Raw genomic sequence first — 24,296 nt, 5'->3', positions numbered from 1 at the left:
TCTGTTTAGGAGCAATTGAAGTTCATTTTATGTTGAGCACCTGCCACAATTGACTCTCCCAGACTGCTTATTGGCCCACCAATATTTGGAAAAATAATAATACATGTTTCATTGTCTGACCGATTTTAATTTCTGTTTATTCAAACAGACACCCACCAGGTCCAAGAAGACTTTTTTCATCCAGACAATGCTGAAATCTAAGTACAATTTTTTGGTTACTCATCAGGAAATCAGTATTAATACTGCAAATTGAAAATGCTAATAAAATTTACAAAGAGGGCATTTAAAAAAGCATTCATAAAAAAATCTCACTGGTGAATAATTTGTTCCTTTTTACTCAGTGTTCCTTTGTACTCAGTTCCTTTTTAATATTAGCTTCCAAACATCAAGACCCACCTGGATGAGAATCCAGTAACATAGGGAACCAGAAGGTAACTCAAGCAAAATTTACCTTCTCCCTCAAACAATGTTCCAGAAAGAGATTTACATGAGTTGGGATTGGATCTGTGCACAGCACTGGATGTTAACAGCAGTGAAAACCAATGACTCTACCCCACAGACAGTAGGCCAAATTTTCCATTAAATTCAGGTGTTAGAGAACTGAAAGAATATGTATTTTAAAGAAATATAAATAATAAATACAATAAAATACATCTTTAAAAACACAAGTTTTAAGTTACTAGCTCAAATGATGGCATATATGTTTCATTTCTTGTGACTCTATTTTAATAAATAAAGTAATAGGGTACTTTTTAAAATTAGCCGTATTTAATTGCAGGAATAATTCTGCATGCTTTGTCTCTGTTCTGGAAGAAAGTCTAGCTATCACCTAGCTGATGAAAAAGGATTTGTGCAGCCCTATCATAGGCTAATACTTCCATAAATCTCTGTACTCACTATTTTGAATTTTAACTATAACTTTTCATGAGCAAGCTGGATACATATTAAAATAAAAATAGTTTCCCTGCCTTCAATGAAGTTGATACTGGAAATTTTCTCATAAACCTGAAGTCCTGAAAAACTTATATGGCAAAGTGGAAGGCAAGATGTTTTCTCTTTCCCTTAATGACTGAATATTAGTTATTCTGGGTACTCTAGAAAAGAAAATAAACAAGTTTCTGCATTCAAAATACAGTACATTTACATAAAAAGACAATCATTAAGCATAGTATGCAGCTACACTTGAGGGGAAAAAAATCCTTTCCAAATGCCATCATGAATATTTTATCTTTGCAACATTGATCAGGCCAAATCACAGCAGCCAGCCTAGCACTGAACACTCTTGGATTTACTTGGGCTTCTGAAAAGATGTATGAGCTTACCGCTTCATCACCCATGGCTTCCAGCAGAGCTTCAGCAGAGCTGCTGTGGCTGACAGCTGTCATATGCTCCAGCTTCCAGAGCCATGTAACTGCAGACTTTACAGTACGCTCAGACACAGGAGTACATTTCTGTTGCCATTTTATAAGATCCTGAGCAGCTCTGAAAATGAGATTAACTATAAATCAGAAACAGTGAGAATCATGCTGGCAGAACAAGAGAGTGGAGCTGTGCTATTGTTACAAATCTTTTATGTTCTTAAATAAGAATTACAGTATACCACAGATACTAAATCTAGAGTTGCAATAAAGGAAGCAGAGAAAAAACGAAACCATTAGAAAAATACTGTAATTTTACAAGGGTTTTTTTTTGGTTTTTTTGAGACAATTGTTTCCAAAGTAGCATCAGAAGAGATAAAGTATTTCAAAAAAGACTTCCTGATTCATAATTCTTCTTACCATAAAAACTCAATCAGATTTTTAAAATATGGGCATGAAAAAGAAAAGTGTATTCCACAGGTCTTGTTCCACAATTTGCTCCATGATCTTGGTGGCAGAGCAGTTTAACTGACACTTTTTTTGGTAGTACGGCTCATCTTTATCTAGCCACCAAAAATAAATTTGTGACGTGAGGATTTTTGGTATTTTAATTGACAAAAGAGTGTAGTCTTAATGGAAGAACAGAAGTACACAGCCAATCAGCACTTTTGCCTGTGCACTTGTAAATAAAAAGACAGAAAAGAACTATAAAACCAACTGGTTCCGGTATCTGTGACATTCCATCAAGAACTATTTTGAAGAGTTTCCTGCAAATCTAAAAGACAAATATATTACCCGAGACTCTTTTAAAGTAGTCATTTATATGCTATATGTATTTTGTTTCCGTTCTGCAAAAACAAACAAATTGATGAACATAATAATTGTTTCAATTTTGACTTGGCTTTGCAGTTAATTTTTTTTTTTAAGTTCTCTGTTCTCAAAAACTATGGAAGCTATCTGCTTTGGAAAATACATTCTTTGGAAAATATCTACTTTTTCAACAGATTGCCCTGAGAAGCTGTGAATTCCCCATCCCTGATAGTGTTCAAAGCCAGGCTGCTTTGAGAAACCTGGTCTAGTGGAAGATGTCCCTGCCCATGGCAAGGGGCTTGGAACTAGATGGTCTATAACGTCCCTTCCAACCCAAACCTTTCTGTGATTTTATTATTCTCCTTTCCAAATCTCAGTAGTATCACAATCTAGAGAATTAAGATAGGGCACCTGAATCAAATCTGTAAGACAATGCCTGGGTAAAATAACATAAAGAATCACCATGTAATTGCAAGTTAACATTGTGGAGCCAATTTTAAAATTATACTACCGAATTTGTGCATCATTTTTTCCACTCATCTATCCAAACCCAAGCATACACATTCAAACTCTAATGCATATATGAAAATTTTTGCAGATAGGTAAAATTTGAATAGCTGCTTCTATTCTTCTAACTAAATGCAAATTAATTTATTCCTCTTAGGGAACAAGTGCTTGGAAGTCTTCTTTTGTTATGGAAATCTACTATTGTTTCCTAGTGCTGCTACTGATTTCTGTGACCATGGAAATCTGCAGAAATACAAATGCCTGTGCCTGTGCCTATGGCACTTGGGGGAGTGCACATTTAGCTGCAAGGCAGAAACCTGTAATGTCTAAAGACACAAAAATGCAATAGGTGGTCAGATAGAACCTCACTGTTTCACTAATACTGCAACATCTGAAGGGTATTACTGCTGTTGCAAATCCTTCTGATTTTGCAGATATGTTGGTATTTGTGTTCTGTTACCCTTTATCTGTTCTTCAGGGTAACAATGTCCTTCTGTTACACAGAAGTGGCAACTTCAGCATGGCTATGGGTGAAAATCAGTGGGAAATCTACAGATATTAGCACGACATGGACCACGACAATTTCCAGTACAGAAAGTGCCTTATTTAAACATGTATAATATGCAATTCCTTTTTATTCTCCAGCAATGGGCCTACATGGACTTCTTTGTCCAGCCTGGGGAGACCTGATTGTGGCCTTTCAGTACTTGAAGGGACTTAGAAGAAAAATGAGGAGAGTCTATTTACTAGGGCCTGTAGCAATATGACAAGGGGTGATGGTTTTAAACTAAAAGAACCTATATTGAGACTAGACAAAATGAAGAATTTTTTTACAATGAGGGTACTGAAACACATGAGCAGGTTGCCCAGAGAGGTGGGAGATGCCTCATCCTTGGAAACATTCAAGGTCATGCTGGATGTGGCTTTGAGCAACTTGGTGTAGTGGAAGGTGTCCCTGCCCATTTGCAGGGATGTTGGATGAAATCACCTTTAAAAGTGCCTTCCAACCCAAACCATTCTTGATTCTGATTCTTTCTGCTTACCGAATGAGGTTGAATCTGGAAATTTGTATCACCTGCTCCACAAGCACCATAGAAAGTGCATCACGACACAGATCAAATTCAGTTGGAGCTGCGGTGCCAAAATCCAACACAATGACAATGCACTGTTCTTGAATCACTCCAAATATCTGCCGGCTCTCACTGGTTAACCATTCCATTCGCTGCTTATATAGCTCAATAGCTCCAATTAGACAATCCACAAAATGAAGAATCAGTTCTTTTTTGGCTGTCAGCTTTATTCAAATAAGGGAGAGAAGGAAATTGAACATCAAAACAAATAATACAAATGCAGCCCCAAGCATAGCACAGCTGCATAGCTAGTTTGTAAGTGTCAGATATGCCAGATAAGGTAGCAGTGAAAACAACCCATTTTCCTTCCACTGTTTCAAGAGCATATACTTGACAAATGCATCTAAGCTATAAAGAAAAGGCACTGCATTTTGTCCTAATTGCTTTTCATAATCTTTTTATGTGAACATGGGACAGTGCCAGTGGGTTGTCTCACTTGTCTGTCTCAAAACTGGAGCAATTAGAATGAGCTGAACAGAGGCTGGGATGTAGAAAGGACTGCAGAGCAGATGGGTGAACAAACAAGGACACAGAAACTTTGTACCTTCTCAGGCTAGAACTTTGACTGGCTTTAAAAAAAATTTTTACAGCAATACAAGGCAGCATACGGTTTGGTTCTAGGGCACTTCAATCGCCACCTTGTCTTTAGCATTTGAAAGAAAAACGTTAAATGTTTCTTGTTTGTACTATTATTCAACTAACAATGCCCAGCATTACAGATTAACTATTTGTGGGTAGGTGCTCAGGCAATCTAGTTCAACTAACTGCAATCAACAACTAAAACTTCCTATATCTTTTTAGTAAAGTCAAGTCTAGATTCAGTATTAAAATTAAAACCAGCACATCCTCCCTATGAATAAGTGCATACACATTCACCATGGCCTGTGAGCCTAAAAACATACCACAGATTTCCCCAATATCTCTGTCCCATGTGAGCTGATTTACTTGTTGCCTTCTACCTCTAACTTCCTTTCCAGGACTAAGTACAAAACCTTGGAAATACAAATGTTTTTAAACAAGAACATTTCTCAGGGAGAAGATATTTTGTGTGTCAGTCTGCACACTTCTCCCTCTCATTTGTATTTTTCTGTGTTCTTTAATATCAGCTCAGGCCCTGTAATGTGCCTCCCAGATACAGAGTCTCAGGCAGTCTGCCAAAGGAATGTCGGCCTGGGAAAGAGCACTTAGAAATCCAGTTTCCTCCTATGACAGTCAGATTCATACAAAGAAGTTTCTTGCACTACACCGACCAAACTCCATCTTAAAATAAAGCAGTTTGCTTAGAATACTCCCTCTCACGTGTAGCAAGCAAGTGCAGCTTTCCATTTCTCTGAGGGCCAGAAAACGTCTGACTGTCCAGCCTAATTTTATTCATTCAGTTCATACCCATGTATTTTTGGACTAGCATGCCTTTTAGCAGAGAAAACTACAGCTTCTCCCTATCCCTGTAATTTGCCTTTCTGTAGCATTCAAGGGCAATAATACTACCCTTCTTCTGTCTTCTTTCAGGCTTACATTTCAGCATCAACCAAGCCCTCTTATAAGATCATCACTCCACTGCAGTTCATCATACCAGCTCTTCTCAGAACCTAGTCTGGTTTGAATGGCTTCCTCTAAGCCTGAAGTAATTGTATACAATGTTGTACTCAATATCCTAAAGGAGATCTGACCAGATTTTATATAGTAGCAAAAATGCCCTTCCTGCTGCTCACAATATGTCCTAAGATTAAAAGACATTATGTAGATATTTCATACTGAATTAATGGGAATAAAATGAGGGGGAAAGGCTCCCTGAAATGGTTCTTGACCCATTTTTAAGCATTGACATCAGAAGTTACTCTAGTCATCAGAAAAAATGACAAGCCATTTGCTTTTGTAAAATCTTTTATAAATTAACTCTTTCCCTTCCACACTCACATCTCTTCAATCAGAATCCATCCTCTTAACAATGGGGTTGCCAGCAGCTGTTGCTAAGACATTCCTTAGAACATGAGCCTGGGCAGAGATCCAGCTAGCTGTCTCTGTAGAATAGGCTGAGCCTTTTGTGACCTGCTGGCACTAAGCAAAGCACTGCTTTGCATTGGCAATGACAGCGCATTATGTCTTCTTATTTCAGTGTCCCCATTTGTTTTATTGATTAAAATTTTATTTTTTTTAAGTGGTTCTGAGCATCTTCTCCTTAAGGGTTCCCTCTTTCAAGTCAGGGTAGATGTTGCTTAGAAACTGCAATCATGTCTGGAAAAGATTTACTGCAATGCTGCACCAAGGCACAAGACTAAGATTTAGAAAGGAAAAGAGATATCAAATTTTTCTAGCACTGATAGTTATCACTAACAGTTTGACAAAGCAGAAGAAAAAATTATCAAAATATGAAGTTCTCACAAAGAATAAAAGTATTTTTTGTCATAGAAAAGCATTTTAGTCTCATCATTCTGCTACAGTGATAACTTCTAAGTGCATTGGGAAGGTACCACAAGTCAGCCACACTTACATTATACACGCTGCCATCTTGAGCTCTCTTGTACTGAGGAAACAGACCATCCGCATATCGAGAAGCCACAGGTTTCCCCAAGGTGGTCACAAAATCTACAGTAAAATTTACAAAGTATCAAGTTGCTAATCTTCAGGACTATTTCAAACATTTATTTTTCAGGCTAATGTGTATGTCATCCATGTGTGAGGCACTTGCATCAGTATTGAGCTCTTGACATTAAGAAACTTGAGAGAAATTCTAATTCTGTTTTTGTTTTATTTTCTGGTTATATCTATGATGGGGCCCTGAGGCTTTCAACCTCTGGCTGCATCTCCTGCTGTCCTTGGCTGCATTCCTTGGCTGGACCCTAGACATGGTTAATTACCTCACCCTGCTGCAGGACTGTATCCTGTTCAGTGAGGGCACTGCCTGGGCTGCAGTCCCTTTTGGCTCTTGTTTCATTTTCCTCCCATAGAGTAGCCCTGCTTTTGCTGCTTCCTCCCAGTTTAGTCAGAAATGAGGAAAAAACCCACATCTAATTACTTATAGGCCAAAAAGCTACACGGGACTTTAATTATTGTGAGGTTTGGGCAATCTCACAACAGGACTTGCAAATATTTGTCTATCAAACCAAATACAAAATCTGGTACAGATAATGCTGTTCTCTTACACAACTTAATGGGTGCAGAAGCGAGTGCATCTAAGGAAAAGGCTGCACTCGGCACTTTCAGTAGCTACAAATCTTCTCCAGGATCTCCACTGATAGGAAAACATTAGGGGTGGGAATAGTTAACGTCATAAAGCAGCTATCTGTACACCATGCTGCCCTGCCTGCTAGTACATTCTGCTCCTAACACTGTAACAACTTTAACCCTGCTTAACAGCTTCTTCTTCATCTGCGGCATACAAGATATCAGGAATTGCACTGGTGATCTTTGAATGCCCCATGGAGACAAGCCAGCCAAAACCTTAAATTATGCAGCCTAGAACTATGGCAATACATTACAATTCCTACTTCTCAGGCAGCAAGCTGTTCAAAGAAAAGAATATATTACCATGCTCTGCAAAGCACCATTATGGCAGTGGTTAATAATTATTAGCAAACTCTTCCCCTCCAGCTGTCAGATAACTGCAAAGGAACATTTTTCTATAGTCTGACTTTGCATGAAAAGCAGAGTGAATTCTAATTAAATTTAAGTTTTTCCTTAAAGCTGGATACCCAGAAATAATATCCTATTCCCAAGCACGTTTACTAACCCTGAAGATCAATAGTAGATCACAGATTATGGCATGGCATACATTATGTCTGCCATCTGAAAGGAGACAGAGATCTTATCGTGTGTTATTTGCAAGAAAAAGATTAACAGTCTCAGCAGCATCAGCTATTTCCGAGCTACAGCTGTACTGGTGAACTGCAGCCTAGGGTAAAGAAACAGTACAGTTGAGTAAGGAAAGGCATTATCAGACCCCAAGTCCTTCTCACATCAAAAGAAGAAGGAGTTTCTCAGTTCTTTGAACTGGCAATATCAGCAACAGTGGATACAGCTTCCATTTCTGCCACTATCATAAGAGACAATGTGAAAATCTCCACTGTATACATTGGGGTGCAGAATGAGTGTGACTCTCTAGACTATTCAAAGTTGGGGGTTTTATTATCCTATTATTGATTTGTCTTATACCTTTCCTGTGCTGGAATCCAATCTGGGACAAAATCTGAGACAGGGACAATTTGTTTCTTTTGAGACCATAATGCTGAAGCCATTCAGAAGAAGAAACAAGGGACTGTACATCTGTTCTCCACTGACCAACTGCCAGTCTCCTTTTCTTCTCCTTTGATTTCTTCTTGTGGACCTCGTGGGAATCTTCAGGATCTTGTCTGTGCTTTGAATCAAAGGCATCTGCTGTAAAGAGAAATTAGGGAAACACTACATTTATATTTTAACCAAACAATTTAAAAACCAAATGAGATTAATTTCTCCTTTCTTTACCTGTATTTCATGGTACTGTATATATGTATAGCTCACCTCTTGTTTTCTTTTTTTTTTTCATACTGAATAATGTCCTTAATCTGGAAAGCTGCTCTCAGTCCTACACATACACTTGCTGTTACATCTTTCTATTCATCCATATACATTCACTTTCAATTTATTAAAGTAAATGTCTCTTGTGTGTTGAAATTCAAGCCCTGAAATGTAGGTCCAGTTTGCCAAATGGCACTTCTTCCAACTCCTAAGACATCTCTCCTAAGTCTTGGAAATCAGGACACATAATAGGCATTCAAAGACTGTCAGACCATCACTACATACACATTAGAAGCATTATGCAATAAACAAGTATTTCCTAAAAAAATTATGTTGAACTCCTCCTACAAGCAATAGCATTGCCCCAGAAGAACATGACTTTATTGCAAGGCTGGTCAAATTCCCTCCATCACTTGCCACAAGTTTAAATGATGGTTCTGTCAGTTTCTGCTCTGGGCTGTAATGGATCATGTGTGATTATGTTGAACTCCTCCCATAAGCAATAGCATTGCCCCCAGAAGAACCTGACTTTATTGCAAGGCTGGTCAAATTCCCTCCATCACTTGCCACAAGTTTAAATGATGGTTCTGTCAGTTTCTGCTCTGGGCTGTAATGGATCATGTGTATGACAAGAAATCATGGACATGAAGGTCCAGGCTCCTTTTAACTTCTACAGGGCATGGAACACAGCTGAGAACAGCACTATGGATTGCTAGGCTAGCTCTATTTGGCAGCATTTGGCAGCAGCAGCAGCTCAGACCCCAGAGTGCTGAAGCAGAAATGGAAGCAATGACAAACAATAATGTCTCTGTTCTTCAGCACGAAGGTTCTAGGAGGACTTCGGTATTTCCTGTTCATTCCCAAAATACTCTGCATGAGCTAAGCTGGCTCTAGTTGATTAAATAGCCTTGCTGTATCTAAGTTTGCTTTCTGTGGACTTTGGAAATTTCTGTACATTTTCCGCAGTACAAACATCATCTGGTTCGTCCCAGTCCTCCATTGCCCATATACTGTAAACTGCCTGCAAATGTACTTCATATAACAAACTGGCCCAAAATACAGGGAAAGGTACTTCTGTCTCTGATGCCTCCAAAATAACCTTCAGCCTAGTATGGAATATGATCAGAACTCCCTCCTAAATTCAAGTATCATAACAACCAACCTGGTTCAAAAGGTTCATTAGATAAGACAGTTCCACATTTAACACTACAGAAAGGAAATGAGACTCTTATCTTCAGAAATCATCTTTCAGTGACAGAGGGCTTCTATAAAGTGTAGACTGGCACGAGTTCTTTCACAGCCATCAGTCCTACAAGCAGGATGCTGGCATGCCTGTAGAGGCTGGCATTTTACCAGCCCCCTTTTGCTCTGTGCAGAAGCAGCAGTGACAGATGTTAACTCTAGAGAGAGGCAGGTGTAGGTTTTCAGCTGCTCAAGCTTTGAATACAGTCAGACATTGTTTATAGTCACTTGAACAGTCATTCCCAGTTTCCTTCCCCAAAAACACATAAAGGTCAGCACAGCACCCCACACACAGCCCAGGTGAGTGTGGCACAGCTTCAGAATGGCTTGTACAGCCAGCACGCACACCAACAGTGATCCAAAGAAAACTGGAAGTTATCTAAGAGAACATGGAACCTATGCAAAAATAGTAATGAAATACTCACAGTCACTCCAGGCAAGTCTCTTAGATGGAACAGCAGTCATGATAGATCTCTTGACTGGCAGCTCCTCTTTGCTTTATTCTGAAACCTTTAGGAATCACTGTTTAAAAGTTAAAATATTGCCATGCACAGGTCAATATGAACTGGAGACTAGTTCCACATGCCCAGCCATTAATAAACCACAGAAGGGTGATATCAGGGTTTTCCACAAGCAAAAAAAACAATGTCAAAATCATAGCTACTCCCCACCTCAAAAAAAGGATGAAGTCAGATCTGACAGGGATCCACAAGCTCAAAAGCAGGAAATCAGGAAATTGGTAATATTGTTTCCCTTCCTTCACCCCAAATCATCATTAAAAAGAGCCAATATGCTAGAAAAATGAGTGTAGTGCTTTGTCATGTTGTCAGCCAGCTGTATCATATTCTATTATTGCTTTGCAGTATACCTTACTGTAGTTGCATTTCTCTTCACAGAGAAAAACAAAGCAAAGGTTCACAAGGATTTTCTGGGAATCGCAGTGAGGAACCTCAGACAAAGAAAAAACAATTCTTATCTCAATTGCTGCTTCTCTTGTTGTGCACAATACATTATAGAAAATTATTTATCTGAAGGGATTTAGTAATTGGATTCTAGTGTGTTTTGATTCATTGACCAATTGAATCCACGTGTGTGTCAGAACTGTCAGCTGACGAGATTTTGTTCTGTTCAGTGGAGTTGTGTGCTTGTACAGATTCAGCTTAGATGTAATGTAATATATTGTAATATAATATAGAATAATATAGTATAATAAAATAATTAATTAGCCTTCTGATATCCATGGAGTCAGATGCATCATTTCTCCCAGATGTCAGGGTTGCCTTGATTTTACAGTACCTTAACTTTGCTACAATCCAATTATTGACAAAACCTGGGAGTATCTGAGATGAAATTTTGTGCAGAGATTCATAACTTTACCTATAAGATTACAAGATGAGTCACAAAGAAGGGGAATTATGTGTGTGAACTTGCTATAAGGCCCAAGTGTGAATAAGACACAGCAGAGGAACAGAAGACAAAACGCTAGACAAAGCAAGGTAGCATACAGGGCTGAGTGTATTGCTTTGAGACATCAATGATTTGGTTTTTCTTTTAGTAAGATGAATGAATGAGAGATATTTATGAATCACTAGCAGGCCAGCTGTTAGCGTTGTCATCAAGCAGTTTTTCCCACAGTAAAGCAAAAACAGGATAAATATTTAACCCAAAGACTTAGCCTTCTCCCTCTTTCTTTATTGCAGAATAAAACATGCTATCTATTTCTCTTATACGGATTTAAATACCCATATGGAAACATATAAATGATTCCAGTCTTTGTCCTGCTCACAAAGAAAGAGATGAACAGTGTGAAGGGCAGGGAGGACTTTAAAAAAGCAGAACTCTGCACCCTAACACCCCAGGTGTTGTGCAGCACAACCCCTGACTAGCCTTGGTATCAGGGTATTAAAAGGAAGCCTTGCCATAGGGGAGATGTGGCAGACAATGCCTATAGTGAAAGGCCACAGCAAGCCACAAGGCTTGTGCCATTTTCCTCTCTACAGAAAAGTATCATAGTACTGTCATGGTAATAGCTAAGACACATTCTAGCATGCATCAGAGAATGAATCCCAGGTGCTGTCTCATTTTCCAGATGGCCAGAGATATGGCAACAGATTTTCTCTGGCCTTAGCCTCCAGCACCACCCCCAGCTGCTTGTGAACAACACCTGGATGTGAAATGTTAGCTCTATGAAAAGCTGCATTTGAAAACAGATGAAGCAACTTCCAGTGGAAACATTGAGTTTTACCTCAAGTCTTGGAAACAGAGAGTTCAAAACTCATGGTAGTTGGGATAACCTTCAGCCCAAGATCTGAATCCAAACAAGTTATTTTCAAAAGGTGAACCAGAGTTCATCTAGGCACCTCTACCCTTTCTGCTCTGGCCAGTGCAAACAAACTGCTAGAGCCGTAACCCACCACTGGCTTGGAGTGTGCAGCGTGTGCGGGTGGCAATGTTTGCTGAGGCCATTCCACTGCGCTGCCCCTAACAGGCGGGAATGCCTCGGGAAAGCCCACACACCTTACAGCCCAAGCTGCTCCACATCACCTGAAGAGCTGAAACCCAGATAAAGGGAGGGCAGAGGGCTGAGGCTGGTGGCTGCCCACTGAGGAAATGGAATCATGGAATCACACAATAGGTCAGGTCAGAAAAAAACACAGCGGGTTGTCTGGTCCAGTTTCTGCTCAAGCGGGGTTACCCTACAGCACATGGCACAGGATTGTGGCCAGGATGTTCTTGAATATCTCCAGGGAGGGAGATTCCACAACCTTTCTGGACAATCTGTTCCAGTGCTCAGTCACCCCCACAGTGAAGTTCTTCCTCTTATTCAGGTGGAACTTCCCGTGCATCAGCTTCTGCCCTTTGCCTCTTGTCCTAGTGATCGGCACCACTGAGAAATGCCTGGCTCCCTCCTCTCGGCACACATCCCCTCCGCCCACCTCCCTTTAGATATTTATACACTGATGGGGCCCCTTCTCAAGCAGGGCAGAGGTGTCATTGCCAAACTACAGCGGGATCTGAGGAAGAGGGGAAGCGCGGGACAAGGGCCAGGTAGCTCACCCGGCCACGTCGCTCATGGGCGCTGCGGCCTCCTGAGGCAACCGGCCGCGTCCCTGCACACACCGCATGGCAACGGGCGGGGAAGGGAAGCTGGGGCCCCCGGGGTGAAGGACCGCGGCTGGGCGCCAGCCCTGTGCCAGCGCCGGGATCCGGCTGCCGCTGCCCTGCGGCGGGACCGGGGCCGCCGCCTGAGCCGCCTCCTCTCCTCCCCCAGCGCCCGCCCGGCCGCCCTCCGCCCTCACCTGCCTCCAGCCGCGGCCTCACCGCCGCCTGCCCGGCCGCGCTCGGTGCCGCGGTGAGCCTGGAGACCGCCCGGTTGCTACGGCACGGCCCGGCCTCACCCGCGCCACAGCCAGCTAGCGGCGGGGGGGACGGCGCGAGGGCTGAGCTGCCCGAGGCCCGGCGGGACGAGCACGGCCACTGTCCCTGACCCTGCCACTGCCACTGTCCCTGACCCTGCCACTGCCCCTGCCATGCCCCCACCGTGCCCCTGCCCCTGCCACTGCTGCTGCGGCGAGACCGATGCGGAATAAATACATCCTCAACAGGCGCCTGCACAACGCCGTGCATTCATTCCTTGGGGAGCCAGAAATACACGGGCCAACTTGGAGAGTTACAGAAATCTATATATAGAGCATTCGAGCCTTCTGGTCTCGTTAATTCTTAATTTAGGCTAAGCCGTTGACAATATTTATAACAAGAGCAGCCACGCATGTCCTTTCTTTCAGTCAGAGGAACAGTATACACCGGCTGGGGAATTGCTGTGCTCACACAATCACAGAATCAGTCAAGCTGGAAGGGACCACATTTGGCCTGGTCCAACCTCCTCAAGTAGGGTCAGCACATTGCAGAGGATTGTGTCCAGATGGTTTTTGAGTATCTCCAGTGAGGGGAAATTCCACAACCTTTCAGGACAATCTGTTCGTACAGTACTCGGTCACCCTTACAGTAAAGAAGATCTTCCTCGTGTTCAGGTGGAACTTCCTCTGCATCAGCTTCTATCCTTTGCCTCTGTCCTGGTGATTGGCACTACTGAGAAGAGCCTGGCTCCCTCCTCTTGGCATCCCCCTTTTATATAATTATATGCACTAATGAGGTTCCCTTTCAGTCATCTCTTTTCAAGGCTGAACAGGCCCAGCTCCTTCACCCTTCTCCTGGAGAAGCCAAAATAAAAACTATTCTAAAATATGTGCACCATAAACCTGAGCTTGGTATTTAAAAAGCTGCTGTTGACGAAAGATAACCAGAACCCCAGGTGTTTATTTGCAGTATTTGGTCTGTAAACGTTTGTGAGTTCAGTTTCCAGATGAGAGACAGATAGGGCTGAGATTTGCGCTTTACCTGTTTTGCTCTGGTTTACTATGCAATCACAGAGCGATAAAAGATCTGCCACTTTATAGGATCAACGGATCAGCCTTACCTACGTATTGATGTTCAGATGGAAACACACTCCACAGGCCATCCAAAGCATTGGCTTCAGCACTCCAGGACTGGTAAACAGTGACAGGCAAGAGAAGTTCCTTACAAGGCATGCCGTTGGGATGGGAACATGACTTTCTGGAGCTCCAGTTTCTCATACCAAGAGTTTAAAGACTAGCCTAGGCATGGCAAATGATTTGGGCTTGCACAACTCTTCCCCTGAGGTATAGAAAAGACATTTATTTCTCAGGCATGAAACAGTTTCCCATCATGTCATTAAAAATAGTAGAACTGAATGTTCTCAGGATCCTTTCAGACACCATGACTGCCACAGCACAAGCTTCTATAGAGACCCATATTTTTGGGGGAAGGCTTAAAAAATTTCTCTTGAAAGTGTAAGTGCAATGGATTTGTAAGTGGGTGCTCAAAAATCAAACTAGTTATTCTCTTGATTTGTTATGCTGCTTCCAGAGAATTTTTTAACCATCACCCAATATTCCTCACTCAGGTAATTTTTTTATGCACTATACAGAAAAGCTCCATCCATTGTCATGCACAAATGTCTGTAAATGTAGTAATTACAAGGTTTTTTTTTAAAAAGCGATTGTATGTGCAGAAACTTTTCCTGCATAGAGTGTGCCAGAAACCTTCACTTGAGGCTTGGCTGTGCTAAACAAAATATGTTGCAAGAAAACATTCCTTAAAATGCTTTGAACTGCAGGGCTTATAGAACTGCCTGACAAGCCCAGGGGCAAAGGCTGACAAATGCAAAGCTACTTCTGGCTCCCACAGGCTTTGTAATCAACTGGCTGTTGTCTCTTAGGTGAAATTCTTAGGAAAATAAAATGCTCTCCGCATATCTCATAAACATTGTTCACGTGGAAGCCCTGCCTTGGCCATTACCATCTCTGTAACTTGTGAAAATGAGGAGTGTATTCTCCAGATGCTGCCTGCTCAAGGAGGCAAGGCTGAATAATAAAGGAGGTGAGGGATCCAAGTAACTTGGAAGTGGGAATTGACTCCTTGTCAGTTGGGATGATAAAATTAAATCTGGAGCCATTCTGTCATCTGACCTTTAGGCTGAATGACAAAGTGATTTTGATGGGTGGAAATGTTATGACATCATTGTAACATGCATCCTGAGATTGCATGAGCAAGCATGACTCTGTTCTGACACGAGTACTTCACCTATCAGTAAATATATTTGATCAATTTTTCTTACAGATAAAAATCAGAATTCTCAGCATTTTCTCTGTAGTGGTGCTTAGAACAGGTAACTGCTGGCTTGTGTTTTATGATGATTCCTTTTGAAGCAAAATAAAGACATAATCCACTCTTCTTCTGTCTTTCATAAAAAAAAAAACAAAACAAAACCAAAACCAAACTGACTCTTTAATGTAATATCTTGTTTCTTTTAGATGACTAAAACCACATTTAACATAAACTTGCAAAATTTCTTTATCCATAGATGTACTATTAGATGTACATAGTACATCTAATCCAACTGCTCATGTATTAAGAGACTTTCTCTCATAGTACACAGGATCAGTAGTTAAGGATGGCATCATGGCACTGATGCTTATGGCGATGATAGTACAAAGAATGAAGCTTCACCAGGAAGTTTAATGCTGTCACACATCCTCCCCCAGAGTGTCATGCTTCCTGTTGACTCCCTTTCAAGGAGAAACAGGAATCACTTGCAAGGGGTAAGGAAAAGAACAAAAACAAGCTGGACTGAACCTGAGTTAATGCTGTCTTTACACATTGTTTACAGTGATTGTCTCAAAAAAACCCTGCATACACCTAAAAACAGTCCATCAGCACAGAATATACAAAGCATAAAAATATCATGAGATAAGTAAAATACTCCTTTCAAGTGTATGTGGTTCTCAACCCTCAAGAGCCTCCTAAAAATTTCTAACAAAACATTCTTCAGATTATTTAGGAACCAGAGGTAAATTAGCCACAGAAGAACTGCCCCTGTCCAACAAACTATAATAGCTGTAGGACTAAACTGGTAGCCATAGAGTGAGAATGAAAAGCTGGGCAGCACTTGTGAAGTGCCCATGTTTAAAAATCCAGTGTCAGGCCTTGAGGAAAAAAGAGAGTTGTGTTTCCAACAGAAGCCAGCAAGTGGTCGTCCTCACCAGCCCACCCATGTTTTTGAGCTGTGCATGCCTCCTCTACTTAGTCATACATTGCTGCTTCCTGAATCTACCAGTGCAGTCTTGAAAGAAGCAGTTGCTGAATATGCATATACCATTCTTCAGCTTTTATTTTTATTTCTTCTTTTTACTTTTCTTTGGATCTGTATTTAACTAGAAGTGTTTCCAAACTGAAACTTCTCCATCCCTATGACTTTCTGTCCTCCAGTCACCACATGTAATATGTCTAGGTACTAGTGGAGGTGACCTTGTCACTGAAGAGGCAGTGCTACTTGGAACAATGCATAACAGATCAGTCAAAATTTAAAATTAAAAAATACTGAAAAGATTTCAGGGATCCATAACCTTTGTTTTTAAGACAGGCACTGCAAATCAAGGTTTGCCACTCCCTGGTACCCACACGGTGTTTGTGTCTTCTGGAATCAAGGATGAAAGATACAAATACTTCTGATTCCTTATTGCCTTGGGGTGATATTGCCTTACCTAGATCACATTAATTTCTTTCCAGGTAGCCTGCTTGCACAAGCCCAAAAGCACGCTAGCAGGCACCATGCCAGTACTCGAGATACTGTACTGAAAGGAGAATGAGACACTCAGCTCAAAGCACTTGTTCTTCCCCAAGTCCATTGTCAGTGATGTTCTTCTTCCCGTTTTTGGAAGTCACTCTTATTTGCAGCTTGTCTTTGACCTGAGGGGTTCTTTTTAAGAAGACTGGAAAGAACTGATTTCTTGTTCCCATGAGGAATTATCTCATTATTTGCCATTACATTTTCCTATCTGTCTTCCCATAACAGGATTATTCTAGTTAACATGTGTAAAAAGTCCCTGCCTACTTGTACTAACATCTGCCTGCTAATATCCTTTGGTCTGTGAACACCCAGGACAGGGCATTGAAACCTAGTAGTTTATCAAGGAATGAGTAATACTAATACAGGTAAAGAAGCTGGGAAGCACAGAGATCAAAAGTGGGAAAATAACGTGGTTGGTTTATTTCCCAAGCTAGGACAACATGCAAATGAAGGAGACTATGATGGACATTAATAACTCTAGTTTAGAAAACAAACCAAAATTCTTAAATGTGAGAAAAAAAGTGAGGATCTGGAACAGACTTAAAGCTAGAGTATTGGTGGAACACAAGCTGCTTAAAAGATAGAGGTTAATATAAAAGGGAACACACTGACCAAGAAGGTCTTGCCCATTCCTCTATTCTTAGGAGTAAGGATGTTAAGTGCAAGGTAGAAATGAAAGAAGATAATGAGGCATAAATTGAGAGACAGGAGGAGTGAGAAAATGAATGAATGCATGAGTAGATTAATTTGCACTGGAGGGGAAATTTTCAATGGCGTATTTGAAATAAGAGCATGTAAAATCCTTACTAAAATGTGGTTTGGGTTGAGACACTCATTTTGCACCATCATAAAAACACTGAACGTGGAGCGATGTTTGAGGCACAGCTGTGACAGTTTACGCTGAAGATGCTTCAACTGTTTGGTACCAGAAGAGTTCAAAAATTAAACAAATATTCTGCCAACACATTTAAAAGCAAGTAAATAGCTTAGCAAGCTGAATACACTAGGATAAGCTAAAGCTAAAAGTTCATTCTTTCAAGGCAAGATTGAGAATGAACAATTTCCTCTAGTAAGGAAAGGTTTGGCTTATCATAAGGACTAGGGAGCAACAGTGATAAAATTGTGCAGTGGTTTGTGCAAACCAACAGATTGACTTGTCTTCAAAAACTCTAAAGTCTTCCTGGCAGCATCACGTGTGAAAGGGTAGAGAGCTCATGTGTGACAAAGTTATCAAGATACTTCAGAGTCTCTGGGATTCCAGCCAGGTTGGAGACAATTTTTTGATAATATCTAAAGACTGCATTAAACTCAAAGGACAATTGATTTATAATGCTACAGTCTTTATGAAAGTTAGGTAGCATTATTTATAAATATCTAGAGCTACATTGCACTCACTGTACTCTACCTGTGCTGTGACCCCACTATTTATACTCAAATCAAATCATCATGAATGCAGAAGGAATTCTGCCATTGTATTTTATTTTCCTAAGTGCGCGCCATGGTGTTACATACACTTCTGTCACACTGTCTGCCTTCTATAGAGAAATATGTATTGACTAGAAATCCTTGTTTCAGTGACTAAGCCTATCAGATTAGGAAATGTTTGGAATGACAGAAAAAAAGACCACTAATTGTTAAAAACTATTTTTAATAGGAAATTGCCCATCTTGTATAACAGCTTCACTATAATCTTCACTGCAACAGCAAATCAAAGTGGTTATGTTAAGATTTCTAATCAAGACAAGAAATAGGGTAATATTGTTGTATTATTGCCAAAGCTACAGAAAACAAAGATGGGGTAAGAGAAGCACCAACTGATGAAAATAAGGGCAAGATCCCAAAGTTATGGCTGCTGCAGGGGGACACAGTGTGATGGTGAGCAACAGGAAGTCACAGATGAAAACAAGCACAACAGGACGGGGAAATCAGAGGCATAGGGGCTGGCCCAAAATATCCCACTACCATTCTGCAAGATATATAACATTACGTAACAATAAATGCAACATTTTAATATACAAATGAAAATCCTGTATCAGGAAGCTGAATTTTTTACTGTGGACAATGGTAAACCCAGCTTTTTCCAGTTTAGGTAAAGTTGATGTAGATTCCTTTGTTTGTCAGCCATTAAATATACAGCAAAGGACAATCCATCAGCTTGAAAAATTATTTAAGCAAAGTAGTATTACTTTTGTGCATAGTGTCGTGGTGTTATCAAAAGAGATAACTGGAGGTGAGAATTGCAGGTGGCACATTGCTGATCACTTAAGCCCACAAAAAAGGGTTTGCCTCCTATGACTTCAGTCACCTATGACATGGGTGATTAACCAGGGCCAGTCACCTGCCCTCCTTGGCAATCAGTGGAGAGATGAGTTAGCCATCTCCCCACACCCACGTGTGCTCTGGCTGCCCAGGCTGAGTGTGCCAGCTTGCCCCTCTGCAAAGGAGGGAGTGCCTGTCCAGTGTTAGAAATGGTGGGAATGATGGACAAGTGCGGTCCCCCCAGTGGGCTCCGATCTGTGCGAGGGGGCCAGGCAGACACCCCTTCCTGTGTCTTGGCAAGAGGGACCTGCTTGCAGAGGCAGTGACCTGTGCTGCAGCAGAGAGCTCGGCTGCTCACCGCGCTCCCACCATTCCCGTCCGCACCAACCCTCCGCAGGGCAGCAGGGAAGAGGGGACGAGGCTGTGTAAGGGTCTCGAAGCTCTGCCAAACTCGTGATGCTGGGAGTTAAATGCCAACATGAAGTCCCAAAGATGCTGCCTAAATCTTAAGCTGAGATTGCAAGATTTGCTGACAAAAGGGGTTTAAAAAGATTTGTTTCCATTTGTAAATGTAGCATCAGCCCAATGCGAGTCACTGAGAGATTTACAAATACTGATCCTGAAAGCAATATTTACACCCAGTCACTGTGTTTATACCAAGACCTGTGTTTTCAACAATAAAATAATTAAGGGTTGTTTGGTCAAAAGCAATATATCATAGATGACAGTTCTTTATCTATCAGGATATATGTTGGACAGTTATTTCATTTAGAAAAAAGTGGTGTATAACTTCCAAAATGTAAGATATAAAAGAGGCTTTGTCTCATTGGCAGATAACTAGACTTTCACATAGTATTTTTTACATTAGATTCAACAGGAGGCATTAAAGCTATTAATGCCATATTTTAAAGCATTTTACTGTCTTTTAACAACGTAAAATAGATTTGGTGTTGATAAAATCCTGCACAGCATTTTGATAATACAGGAAATAATATGTTAAACAATTAAGATCTGGTTTTCACCTTTTAGTTTTCATATATTTCCTTACTACATTTGTGATGGATATGTTACCAGCGTACTCTTAGGCAGGACTTTGTTTTTAAATAACTTCAACTCTTTCCTCACTCTAAAGAATTTAAAAATATTTGTCCAATATTGAGCTCATTCAGAAGAGCTCAGTAACCTCAGTGTATTCTAATTACAGTCTTAGCACAATTAAGATAATAATTCTCAAGTCTAAATAATTCTTTACAGCATAGTTTCATAAATATTCTACAGAGTTATGAAATAATTAATAGATAACAACTTTCATGAAGTACTTGCTGACATTTTAATCCCAAGGTGTCACTATGGGCAGGACCTGCCTCTCAGAGATAGTGCAATTGAGACACTGCCCAGCTGATTTGTGACTTGGCCCTGGTTCCTCCTGCTGGATTGTCACAGGATGTCCATGAAAAGGACAGTGACATGCACCATTCTGTAGTAACCATCAAAGAAGCTGTATTTAGTGACATCTGCACGATGGTCCTCCAGGTAAGGATTTTCAATGCACTTGGGTTTAGAATAAGGAAAGAGCTAGAGAACAGATTCTGGAGGGAGTGTTTCATTATCATCAGGAAAGTGCATTTTGCAAAGGCTTTGAAAGGCAATTAATACCATCAAGACCAAAAAAAAAAAAAAAAGAGATTGATTACATCATGATTGAAGAACCTGCCGACTAGGCTTGTTGTTTTAATCAGTGCCTTTTATTCCTTTTCACCGGGCTGCCAGCTTCATTCCACAGAGCAGGAGCTGGGATGTCTGCTCACAGCTGTCTTGCTGCATGGCTGGCAGGAGTTGCTGATACTGAGCTGAAATTGCAACCTGCCTTTGGGAAGCAGATGCATGGGTATAATTATACTAATTGTGGATTTTTGCCCCTCCCACTTTTCCCATCACTTCCATCTGTAGTGCTTTTATTGTAAATGAAATAGTTTTATGCCACATTAATTTTAATTTTCCATGATATCCCCCACAGTTGGTGTGTGTCTTTGTAACTCAGGGCTCATTTTACAGATGACTCACGTAATAGTCGAAGTTATTAGTTTGTTACAAAGCTGCCTGCAATCCCAATTTTTCAGTGCTTCTACATTGCTCACAGACTTAAAATCTGGAGCCACTCACATTGCTTATTAGTTGAGCAAAATAATTGGAAGTGTTAGTGTAACTATTGTTTTCTAGGGCCCCGGGCCATGGCATTGCGTGCTGGAGATTCAGTGGAGCCTCATGTCCCATCTGGGTGGCTCAGAGCTTCCAAGCCAGCCTTTGTCTGGGCCAGGAAGTACCTTCCTTCATGAGCAGTCCCACAGGCTGCGATGGAGAGACTCAGGACATCCATGCCACATGAGTCACAGCACCACAATGTGCCCCTTAGGTGCTAATTAAAGTCCACTTCACACACAGGAATATACTTCCAATTATCATAGTAGCCTTGGAATGCACTGTGGGATGTGGAGACGAGCAGAAGCTATTGCAGAAAAAAAGTACTTGGAGCATTTAAATGACAAGGCCCTCATGATTAGTCTGTGTTGTTGTATGAATTATCCCACAATACCTCAGCTCCAGGTTCCAAAACAGATGCTTATGTGAAGGTTTTTCCAGGACTTCCAAGTCCTGGCTTCTCAACAGTCCAAAAATCTGAGGAAATCAGGCTTTTTTAGTTTCTTTCTCTTCAGCTTTCCACGTCACTGGATGGTAAAGAGCCAAGACTATTGGCTGTTCAAAGAAGTTGAAGGAAAATTTGTGAAGGACAGACAAATATGTCATTCAGAATGTTGTCCTGGGGAAAAAAAAAAATCCAAAAATCTACTTCCATGGGCAACCTCAAGTTTGTTTTTTTGTTTTGAAATGACTTCTTATTTCGGAATTTCACTTGGAATAGATATTCAAAGAGTCTGCCAATTCAAGCCTCTGTTGTGATTCAGCTGTTACTCATCCATAAAATTAATAACTTTATGTCCTGTTTCTTAATTCTTAGAAGTTTATCATCAATTTATCATTACCCTTCTTCATAATTTCTCAAATACTACCCAAAGCATTATTCAGGAGGGAAATAAGGAGACAGCCTATCTGAAAGACTATGCTGAAGCCTGGCATATTTATATACAGAGAGATACTGGGGCTTATTTTCTTATACTTTTTTTTTATTTTACTTAAGAAAATACTGTAACAAGCCCTTTCACTACTTTCCACCTAAAAGCTGTGAATCTCATATAAAAAATCCACTTCAATAAGAAAATATGTGCAATCAAGTGGTCCCCAGTGTGCCCAGGACACTTGCAAGCAATAATCATATCAGACTCCATTTCCTGCAGGTATTTCATTGCCTTTCAGATGCACTTAAATTCTGTCTTGAAGTGATCTTGCAATGAATATTTATATAAAGCTGTGATTGCATACTGTTTGGTCTGTGTCAGCAAAATAAAGGGTCTCAATGCCAAAGAAGGCTTTGAGTTCAGCCATACAAGAGAGCACAAATACACTCTAAGATGTAGGTAACTAGCAAAAGGGTGTTGGCCCTTACAGTTCATATTCTTTTTGTGAAATCATTTGCTTTGACAAGTATTTAAATAAGCATATGACAGGTACACTGCAGTACATTGTTGAGTACTTTTCTTTTTCTGGTATCATCACAGTGTCACAATGGTAAGCATAAAAAATGCTCTTGCCTCCAAAAGCAAAAAGGAGCTCTTTAGTAAGCTGCTACAGAAAGTCCTGCTCTCTTTCTTTTGACATCTTGGTGAAGTCTTCTCTCAGAGACTCTATCAGTCTTCCCCTTTCAGGTCTTCCCAGAGCAGTCTCAAAGAAACAAACAAATCTCACTGCTGTACACAGTTCCTGTTCCACCTTTGGACATAAACTATGAACAAACAGCACCAAAATGTTGCCAAAACATATCTGGTTTGGAAAACATTATCAGCATCCTGGAAACCAGAATCCAGGATGAACCAGTCTTTAGCTTTGATTTAACATATTGAACTGAGTGGTCATAACTGATGGGTCGAATGACGATCCATGAGCAAGATAAAAACATATTTCACCCCCTCTGTGCTTGGATGGATCTGCACATGTAGCAAGAAAAATAGAATTATTTTTCAATGCTGCAACAAAATCTTCTGTTTCAATTATTTGGTTTATTTTGTCCTGTGATTTCTATCACTCTGAAGAAATTCATACTTGAAACACACAACTGTATCATCAGAACTTTTTGGGAAAGGAAGAGATTGATAAAATTAGTAAGAGATAAAAGAAACATTTAGCTGTTGACATCTGAGAATGAAGAACTATTACAAAAACACAATATATATATTATTTATTCCTGAAAACCTGCACAGTTGATGACTCTGCTGAAAGACATGAGAAAACATAGGCGGGAGTGACCATCAGCATCCCCATGACACAGAATGTCAGCAAGAGGTGTGTAAGAGTCTGCTTTGAGGCAAGGCATTGTGTTTGGAAGATCATTCCTTTAATTCTGAGAGGGGAAGCCACGACTACAGCCCATTTCATTATACTGTGCTGAGCTATTGTCTCCTTTTTATTTTTTACAGTGTCCTCTAACACTGGAGTTTCATGAATGGAAAGCTGCAGGCATTGCATTCATTTTTGAAACTGGCTACTGAGGGACAGTGATAATGAGGGCTGATAGGAACAGTTGGAGAAAATGGCTAAGATGTAGCAATTTAATAGATTTTATATGAAAAACAGCATGGCACTTTAGAGCTCCAGCTCTTGACAATTAGTGAAAGTGCAAGGTGATTACAGCTCTGTTACAGCAGAGGTCTTCCTCTCTCAGTAGTCCCAGGTTACCATTCAGTGCTTTCACACACCTGCAGTACTGTGCCAATTACCATCCTTTGCTAGGAAATCCCTTTCATTTGCATTGAATTGGGTCATTGCCCTGCTGCTTTTCCCACAAGAACAGGAAAACACATAGATGCTTAGAAAAAGAGAGGAAGGACGCTTCCCATTTCCCAAAGCAGCAGAGGAGGGTCAGTAAAACATCTGAAAAATGACACTAAATATAAAACAATTCTCCCCTTCTGTTTTCTTATTCCCACTGATCAGAGCTGCTGCTCTCAAAAGAAAAACCTGCTCAATATAACCAGAGAATGGAAGACAACAAAATATATACAGCTACATATTAACAAAGACAAACTGAGCAAATTAAGCCATAATTTTAAAGCACAGCACAGCCTCACAAAGGTGGCTTCCTCAAAAGAGTGGCTGTGGTGGAGGCTGTTTACA

General features: G+C 40.6%; 1 protein-coding gene across 1 annotated transcript in view; it reads right to left on the bottom strand.

Annotated features, from left to right (window-relative positions):
• Nucleotides 1–12,648, bottom strand: part of VWA3B (von Willebrand factor A domain containing 3B) — a 63,434-nt gene extending 50,786 nt beyond the window's left edge. Inside the window, 6 exon segments of the mRNA XM_039714555.1 lie at nucleotides 1,323–1,482; nucleotides 3,719–3,969; nucleotides 6,297–6,391; nucleotides 7,958–8,179; nucleotides 9,967–10,063; nucleotides 12,599–12,648. Of these exon segments, the coding sequence (XP_039570489.1) occupies nucleotides 1,323–1,482; nucleotides 3,719–3,969; nucleotides 6,297–6,391; nucleotides 7,958–8,179; nucleotides 9,967–10,006 (768 nt within the window). The 5' untranslated portion in view covers nucleotides 10,007–10,063; nucleotides 12,599–12,648.
• Nucleotides 12,649–24,296: the final 11,648 nt, after the last annotated feature.

Source organism: Passer montanus, unplaced genomic scaffold (assembly GCF_014805655.1).
Source record: "Passer montanus isolate IOZ18808 unplaced genomic scaffold, ASM1480565v1 scaffold3, whole genome shotgun sequence".
NCBI lineage: Eukaryota > Metazoa > Chordata > Aves > Passeriformes > Passeridae > Passer > Passer montanus.
Note: the sequence above shows the minus strand (reverse complement) of the source record. Positions and strands in the feature narration are given on the sequence as shown.